The 9569-nt window shown below is 37.2% G+C and overlaps 1 protein-coding gene across 2 annotated transcripts in view; it reads left to right on the top strand.

The window, feature by feature from the left end:
- Positions 1-2484, top strand: part of PPP1R1C (protein phosphatase 1, regulatory (inhibitor) subunit 1C) — a 120298-nt gene extending 117814 nt beyond the window's left edge. For both annotated transcript variants that reach the window (XM_010833845.1, XM_010833844.1), the window contains exon 5: positions 2396-2484. In XM_010833845.1, coding sequence (XP_010832147.1) covers positions 2396-2484 — 89 coding nt within the window. The remainder of the gene's footprint in view (positions 1-2395) is intronic.
- The last annotated feature ends 7085 nt before the right edge of the window (positions 2485-9569 follow it).

Raw genomic sequence — 9569 nt, 5'->3', positions numbered from 1 at the left:
CACTGGGAGGGATTGGGGGCAGAAGGAGAAGGGGACAACAGAGGATGAGATGGCTGGATGGCATCGCTGACTCGATGGACGTGAGTCTCAGTGAACTCCGGGAGCTGGTGATGGACAGGGAGGCCTGGCGTGCTGCGATTCATGGGGTCACAAAGAGTCGGACATGACTGAGCAACTGATCTGATCTGATCTGATCTGAATAGGGCCAGATGCCATGATCTTAATTTTTTTTTAATATTTAGTCTTAAACCAGCTCTTTCTCTCTTTTCCTTCCCCCCTCATCAAGAGGCTCTTTAGTTCCTCTTCTCTTTCTGCCATTAGAGTGGTATCATCAGCATAACTGAGGTTATTGATGTCACTGAGGTTACTATCCTTGTAACCTTAAACAAACCATTTATCTTCCTGGAATCTAAATTTCACCATCCAGGGATTTTTCTCGTGTAGTTGTTGTGAGGTTTAGTAACTCAGATATGTAAGACTCTAGCAGAGTGACTGATTGAATGCTCGTTAAACTCCCCTTCCTTCTCCTCAGGATTTAGACCTTTTTCTCCTATGTAATCTATACCAAGATGAAATAAGTTCCATTTGTTAACAACAAAGTTCTCTATAATGACTGTGAGTGATCTGTGCTTGCAGATGAAATTTAAGTATTTAAATATTATTACAACCAATCAAATATATTTTCAAAATAATCCCCCAAGCCCAGGGATGTCATTCCTTGTCAAATGGTTCTCTGAGGCTTGCTGACTATAGTATATACAAATCCACTCTCTCTCTTTTTTTTTTTTTAGTTTCTTCATTTCATAGTAAACAAGAGCAGTGACTTCCTTTCATTTATTAATTCTAAGGATAATGTTTTCCAGTAATATTTAGAAAAATCTCATAAACCACTTTTCTGAAAAATATAATATCTATAAACTTTTCAATGTTAAGCATCACTATAAGGCAGAGTGTCAGCTAGTATGATGTTTTAGCAGAATAGACCCAAGTGAAATGAAAGATAATTTTGTAGAGTATGGTTGTAGTAATTGCCTTCTGATTTATACCCCAAATTTGAATTAATTTTGAAAAAAACCTGAACATACATTAGTATGGAACTTCCAAAGACATATATTTAAGTGTCACATCATTCATCCCATTAGTCATTTATACAATCAGTATTAATGAACACCTCCTATTTGCCAGGCTGTGTGCCTGGGACTCCAAAGTGAAACTCCGTAATCCTGACCTCAGCAAGTTTGTTCTAGTGAGAAAGACATGTAAACAAATATAGTTCTATAAAGTAATTGATAAAAAGAAAGTGATCCCAGAGCAGAGGGAAATATTTGAAAGACCAAGGAGGTCCACGTGGAGAACTTGGGGAGCCTTCACAGAGGAGGCCAGCTGAGATCAGGATGAGTGAGAGGTTATTGGGTGGGTAGTAGGAAGAAGCTATTTGGCAGGGAGAATAGAACGAGAAAAAGATGGAGGTTTGAGGGAGCCTAGAGTGACCTGTGGGCAGCCTGGTGGCTCAGATGGTAAAGAATTCGCCTGCAGTGCAGGAGACCCAGGCTCAATCCCTGGGTTGGTAAGCTCCCCTGGAGAAGAGAATGGCTAGTATGGCTAGAACACTCCAGTATTCTTGCCTGAAGAATTCCATGGACAGAGGAGCCCAGCAGTCCATGGGGTTGCAAAGAATCAGACAACTGAGCAGTTGACACACATAGAGTGATCTGTAATGTTTAAGAGCAGGTTAGTATTGTTAGGGCATAAATTACGATTAGAAGGGGATGCAGGAAAGGCTGGTGGAAATGAGGCCAGATAGGTAGGGAGAAGCCAGATCATATAAGCTTACATAGCAGGCAAAGATTTGACAATGGTTTTCCTCTGTGTAGATTGTGGAGGAAGTGACTGAAGCATTTTTAATACAGAAGTTTCAGAATCGTATTCATATGTTTTTATTCCTAAAGAAGACTAACAACATTCTGATTCTTTTTTTGTTTACAAGTTATAGAAATCGTGCACACAGACCTCTTTGTTCCTGAGGTTCTAATGGTTTTCATTGTAACAGAGTTCATGGATGCCAAAAGAAATATTTGAACTAAATGATATGTCAGAATTACAATAAGAGCCTGGGAGCAGATTTTTAGTTAACAGGTTTTTAATAGGCAGTGGTGCAATTCTTAATGAAGAAGGTTTAATGACTATAAAAGATGCCTGTCTCTAATGGAAATTGGGCTGGGTGTGTTTTTATCCCTCAGTGAATTGATTAAAAGGTTTATATAGGATTGATTGTTTAGATTCTTGGAGAAAACACATATACACCAATGAAAACGTTCCTGTCATTTTCTTTATCTCTTGGAGCAAAGCAGTCAATCTGCCAGAAATAAATTGAGCATAATTTTTATAATTTCAGGGGTTAAGCATATGAAAGGCCAGAATGAATCAGCATTCCCTGAAGAGGAAGAAGGCGTGAACGAGAGAGCGCAGCAGTGGGACCATTAATTACGGGTCTGCAACAAGAAGGCTTCTTGGGAATAACTGAACTATTAACCTTTCTGAATATCCCATGGAATGCCACTGCTTGACTTCCACCTCTGCTCTCCACACTCATACAATAGTAATACACCTCCTGGGAAGTGCCCCTTGACAGAACTTTAGAACCACCTACAGATTGTTTCATATTACGATACTTGCAATTAAAGAATAAGTATTTATTTTACAGTGATTTTTCTTTTTAACAACATAGAAAATCTGCAAACATGTGAGTGTTCTAACTTTAATACTGCCCAGCTTAATCCCTGATGTCCTACTGATACAATTTACCTTCTAAGGTCAAATGTAAATAGCATCACTTCAAAGAAAAAAAATAAATATTAAATATCTTTAGACATGAATCTGTGTCTGGGTTTAACTTACAGAGGAATTTAATTAAACTTTTAAGTTAAGTTCTGCATTTATCATGTTTCTGTATACTTAATGGTACATGGTATTTATTTCAAAATGATTAAGAAATGCCAGATTTTTTTATTCAAAATATCAAAAGGTAGTCATCTTTAGATATTAAACATCTTTTTCTCTCCAACAACACATTAATGGTTAAAGGACTACAGAAGTCTCTCCATTTTCTAAGCTGTGAGAGATGTATTTTTTTTTTTTATCATTTCCACTAGTTATTCAGAAAAAAAATTATAACTCTAAAATAAAACATGCCAAATCTCCCCTGTTGCTCATTTTTGGCTATTACTTGAAATATGAGGTGTTTTCTATTGCATTTTAATGAATAATTAGATTTTATAAATCTACTATCATAAGAAATTTCATTAATTCATGCTTTTATTAATTCAACAACTATTTTTTATGAGTTTATCTCTAAGAAGGTACTTTGCCGGGCGTTATGAAAATAGAGGAAAGATTATTTCTCCACTACAGAACTGGCAGAGAAACATCAGTGCAAAGCAAGATTTTCCAAGACAGTATGTATGTACTGAATATCACTTTTGATAATTCAAAGTCCTGGCATCCTGATAAATATTAATTATTTATTGGATTATAATGTAAAGTATCTGTACCACATAATTTAATGGACTGTAGCCCTCCAGGCTCCTCTGTCCATGGAATTCTCCAGGCAAGAATACTGGAGTGGATTACCATGCCCTCCTCCTAGGGATCTTCCCAACCCAGGGATTGAATCCCCATCCTTAGGTCTCAGTGGCATTGACATTGACAGGTAAGTTCTTTACCACCAGAGCCGCCTGGGAAGCCTAATGGAAGTGCAGGAATGCCCAATTTGGATTCCACATTAACAGTATTAGTGAGGTTCAAATGTTTCATTGATTAAAAAAATTGAGTTGAAAAGATTTCTCAAAAGTTAGTAAAGAGGGAAATTAAGATAGGAGGAAAAAACAAATGTGAAATCCACTGTAGGATCTTAGTATCAAGGTGCAAAGGAGTAAAACTACTGTTTTTAATTTTGACTGTGAGTTTTATAATGTACAGATTAAAAGAAATGGGAGAATCTATAAGCCAGTGCAATAGAGACAACAACCATTTTCCTTTGGATATTTTCCCCAAGAAAACAAAAGCAAAACTCGACAAGTAGTATCTCAAGTATGTATGAATACTTATTCCAAGTTTCCTTCTTTTTTCCTTTCTTCTTTCCTCCTTTCCTGCCTCTCATCCTTCCTTCCTTTCTTTCTCTTCTCCCTCCTTCCCCCGGCTTGTTTTGTTTTTGAGAAGCCGGTTTCACCCCAAATTTTTGGAGTTTCTAGACCACCTGCTGTGATTGTTTATTTGATTTTCTAAGTTTCTCCCTGATTAAAAGCTGATTAAGGCACATATTTAGGGGATTTTGAATTATTTGTGTTTGGAAAACATCCCGATACCCCTTGAGATTATTTGAAGTACCCTGAGGTGCTAAAAAATAAAACCTGCCCTTCCTTTCTTATGAACAGACATTTTTATAAATGTTTTTTCAAAAGGATTCAGACAAACAAAAGAAACCAAAGCTTTTGCTGATTTTGTAATCTTGTGGGGAAGTAAACAGCATGGCTTCTGGATTCTTCTGTTTTCCATTTTTAAAAATAAAAAGACGTCAAAATTAAAAGAATAAGTTTCCTTCAGAATCATTGGTTTCTTCTATTTTATTCTCTACCCCCAAAACATGGAGATCACAATTAAAAGCCTAAGTTTTCCTTTGGAAAAGTGTTGACTTTCTCAGAAATTTCAAGGAAACTAGCTGTGATAATGGCTTTTCAGGTCACTTTTCACATAGTTACAGGTTACAGCAAAATTTTTTCACAGTGACAACTTGGCTTCAGTTTGGCTGAAAGATTTTCTGACCAAAACAAAACACAGCAAAACAAAACAAAAACTTTTTCTTTCCCAGACAACATTTATAATGTGAGATAATGGTTAGTAGGTGGGCTTTGAGTCAACTGACTTGGGTTCAAATTCAACCTCTACCAAGTTTTAGACTCAGTATCTCCATTTGTAAAATGAGTACAATCATACTTACTTACCCTTACTGGGTAATTGCAAAAATTAAAAGAGATGGATCTATAAAAATGTTTAGCCCAGCATAATGAGTATTTAATAACTGGTATCTATTAGTACTGCTAGAATGAGAAAGGGCCTGAGACTGTCTATCCAAATCTTGTCTAATACATCCTCCACAATAGCACAGATAAGTGATTGCTTCTCCTACTCTTGCACAGCTCCTGCTGAATCCCAGCCCAGCCAAGGAACTTTATTCTTTTGTGTGTTAATCTCTCTCTTTCTCCTGTACTTTACCTCCTTTCCTATATCACATCTGTTCAGATATCAAAGAACACTCTGGTGTCATCTCCTAAATGGTCTCCTTTCTGAGATGACACTTCATCAGTTCCTCCCAGTCCTTTCTTATCATGCTGGCCACTTGTTCTTTGATACTCTTCCACTGCATACTCTGAATCTGGGAAAGATTAAGTCAGATGGATTAGCTGAGTATTTTTTAAATCTCTCTAAACATAAGGAACTGAAGCAGAGAGTATAGAGGGGTAGAGCAGAATTCTAGGCAAGATTTATTTCTATTAAACAATAATTTTGTAACCCCTTTTCTTCCCAGAGTTGTGCAGGGTAAGCATCTTTATAAAAAACAAAATTCTCAGACAATTTTCCGTTCTTAAGTTTCACCATTCTTTTAAATTTTAATTCAAAACAATCCATTTTAAATTGTATTTCAATTATACCAGTGCTGTCTATATTGTGGAAATGGATGATTTTAGGTTAGCATGGACAAGTTATTTTTATATTTATAGATACTATTATATATTAGAAAATATACTTAATCACAAATCCTTAAGCTATTGTTGCTTAGGGTGAGACAAGCTTAAAGTGTGAGTATATTTTAAATCAATATTTTTAAAAGGTGTTAAATAATCATAGTAGAAGTCATACCTCAAAATCATGAAAGTGATATACAACTGAGTGAAATTTTAGAAATACTATTATGGGGTGTTGTCATAGCAAATAGCTTAAGTGCAAGTATCGCAGAGTTTTCTTAGTAGCAATATGGATTTATGAATTCATAAATAAACCACTTACATTGCATTGCTTTAAAAATTCTGTTTATTTACCCATATCTAAAAGCAAGCAATGTAAAGTGCAAACTGATAATGGAAAAGCATGTCTAACTACACTGAAGTGTTTATGGTTACATGGAATTTTGACTTTTCTGAAGGAAGATGGGAAAGAAATATCCTTAGTTTTCTAAGTCCTTGATTCTAAAAACCAGGCTTCAAAGCTGATAGGTATGCATGCCTGCACATGTGCTAAGTTACTTCGGTCATGTCCGACTCTTTGCAACCCCACGGACTGTAGCCTGCCAGGCTCCTCTGTCCATGCGATTTCCCAGGCAAGAATACTGGAGTGGGTTACCATGCCCTCCTCCAGGGGATCTTCCTGACCCAGGGATCAGGATCTTCCTGACCAAGGGATTGAACCCATGTCTCCAACGTCTCCTGCATTAAAAATGTGTATGTTACTGAAATGTGAAATCTGTTGAAGAAATTAGATTATTAGTCTTCTTAACATTCTGAAGAACTAAATTTCAGAGTAAGAAGAGCTTTTGGAAAATGATAGCAAGCATCTTTGGTTTTGCAAATTGTAGATAATTATGGTGGTAAACTTTGCAAATATCCCATAGAATTCACATAGCAATGGAGGTAAAAGCTTCTACTTTACAAGGTTGTGTGAGTTAAGTGAAATAATCTATGTGGATGCACAGATGCCTGATTGCATTTTGTAGAGTCTACCATTCAACCATAGTACTGTCCTAGATGTTTAGTGTGAGGCTCCCTTTTTCTGTGGATACAGATATTGGTGCAGGCCACTTCTCTCACTGCATTTCATACTTAATTTATGCAGATAATGGAGACTTGGTCTGTAGAGAGAAGATGAACATGAGAGTAGATTAGAGAGAAAAGGAGGTGAAGGAAGGAACTCAAAGAAGCCTGGTAACTTGAAGAAAACAATTGGAGAAGGTAGACTAAAACGGTATTGGATTTATTTTCACTTTTCTTATCAATCTACAACTATGACTTACCAAATTTTTTCTGTTCCTCTAACTTTTTGTAAACATGAGTATAATTTGAGGGAATGAGCACAGTGAGCCCGAGGAGAATATGGCATTATCATGCTGCTGCTAAGCTGCTAAGTCACTTCAGTCGTGTTCGACTCTGTGCGATCCCAGAGACAGCAGCCCACCAGGCTCCCCCAGTCCCTGGGGTTCTCCAGGCAAAACACTGGAGTGGGTTGCCATTTCCTTTTCCAGTGCATGAAAGTGAAAAGTGAAAGTGAAGTTGCTCAGTCGTGTCCGACTCTTAGCGACCCCATGGACTGCAGCCTACCAGGCTCCTCCATCCATGGGATTTTCCAGGCAAGAGTACTGGAGTGCTAGAATCCTAAAAATAACAGAATTCTAGAGTATGTTCAGCAAATGGTTCTTCATTATTTTTAGAACAAGCATTTGACAGCAAATAATAAAAAACCAGCAAACAATGGATAGAGGTTTATTTATATCATGCAGGAAAATGTTCAGAACTGGAATTGTGGCTCCAGACACCAATGGGCATCTAGGTACTTTTCATTGTCCTTAAGATCTCAAAGAATTGATGCTTTTGAACTGTGGTGTTGCATAAGACTTTTGAGAGTCCCTTGGACTGCAAGGAGATTCAATCAGTCAATCGTAAAGGAAATCAGTCCTGAATATTCATTGGAAGGACTGATCCTGAAGCTGAAACTCCAATACTTTGGCCACCTGATGTGAAGAACTGACTTCTTTGAAAACACCCTGATGCTGGGATAGAATGAAGGCAGGAGAAGGGGATGACAGAAGATGAGATGGTTGGATGGCAGCACTGACTCTTTGGAATGAGTTTGAGCAAGCTCCAGGAGTTGGTGATGGACAGGGAAGCCTGGCGTGCTGCAGTCCATGGGGCTGCAAAGAGTTGGATGTGACTGAGCAACTGAACTGAACTGAACATCTCAAAATTGTAACTTTGTGGCCCTAAGAGAGAGGCTGTTTCAAGTATCTGGTCTGTCTCAAGCAGAAAGAACAGTGGGAAGAGAAAGGAAAAGACTCTAGGTACCTTGTTACTTTCCAATTAAGTTAAAATTCTCTTTGTAGGGTATGAAGTGAGTATGAATATCCATTGAGTGGCCAGCAGCATCTGTTTACCAAATGAACACAATTCATGGAGTTTCTTCTTTCTTGGAACATGTAAAAGAAGCATAAGCTACTTATACATGTCAAAGAGTTGAAAACATTAATACTCAACAGAAATTTTTGCTGCTTAAAATGCATAAATTGGGCTAATGTTTATGACAGACCTGTAGCTAAAACAGGTCTGATATTCTTAGTTATCCTATACCATTTTTCATAGGATAATTTGGTATAGTTTATAAAATTATACATTGGAAACAAGAAACCAATATTCTAGTTTATTATTCAATGAATGCCTATGATGTACTGGACATTAAGTGTTGAGGACACACGAATAGTTCAGGTCCTTAAATTCTTGGATGTGTATTCTAGTATTTGAAGACTGTCAATACGTATGCAAATTAATTAGTGAATTAGATCATTTCGGACAGTGATAAATTCTAGAAGGAAATAGGAGGTGATGTAGCAGAGGGTGGCATTTTTCTTTGTCATAACTGTGTGACATTGGGAAAGTTCTTGAATTTCTCTGGGACCCAGTTTCCTAATCAGTGAAATGTGGAGAATGATGTGGGGGAGGGGTAACCAGATGAGCGTGTGAGGCTCCTTCCAACCCTAAGGCCTTTGTTTCCCCCTCTGGCTCTTCCAGGAACTGCAGACAAGCAGCAAAGGACAGAAGAGAAGGGAGCAGATGGAAAGTAGCAGCGCTAAGGCAAGATGGGATCAGAAGAGAAAAGGGGTATCTTTGAATGCTTGTCTGACAGCCACCAGAACAAAATCGTTTAAGTTAGAAATACACACATACTCCATGTATGTATAGCATGCATGCGATGCGTGTTAACAGCATTAGCATTGTAGCCAATCGTTTTCTCTTTTGACTTCTTAGAAAATGGTCTAAAAACTGGTGATAAATTTTTATCTTTTAAAATTTAAAAGGAAATCTTTCCAGGAAAAATTTCCTCCCACAAATCACCAGTTGGATAATTTATCTAAGCATACAAGTTTCTTGCCTTTAAGTGATGCATAGCAGATTTTTCCCTCTACAGAGATTTACATGACATGGTACTAAGTTCTCTGGAATATTCCCCCTATGTTCTGAAGTAATAGTTATTTTCTTTTTGTCCTCCAGGTGCAAAATGGGTTGATAACAAACAGAAGCTGACTTAGTGCTGTGTTCCTACTTGTGCTTGGAAAAATACCAACGCAAAACAAATACCCATTACCACCATTACCTCCAATTCCATCATCATGTATTATTTTCTTTCTCCAGGATTGCTCTCTGAAGTACTTTCGATATTTTATACACAAACATTGACATGCTTTTCATAAACTGTTCTGTCATATATATATATATATATATATATTTTTTTTTTGGCTAATCACTGATGCT

Source organism: Bison bison, unplaced genomic scaffold (assembly GCF_000754665.1).
Source record: "Bison bison bison isolate TAMUID 2011002044 unplaced genomic scaffold, Bison_UMD1.0 scf7180017863946, whole genome shotgun sequence".
Lineage (NCBI taxonomy): Eukaryota > Metazoa > Chordata > Mammalia > Artiodactyla > Bovidae > Bison > Bison bison.
The sequence above is the reverse complement of the archived record's forward strand: the minus strand, read 5'-3'. Positions and strand labels throughout refer to the sequence as shown.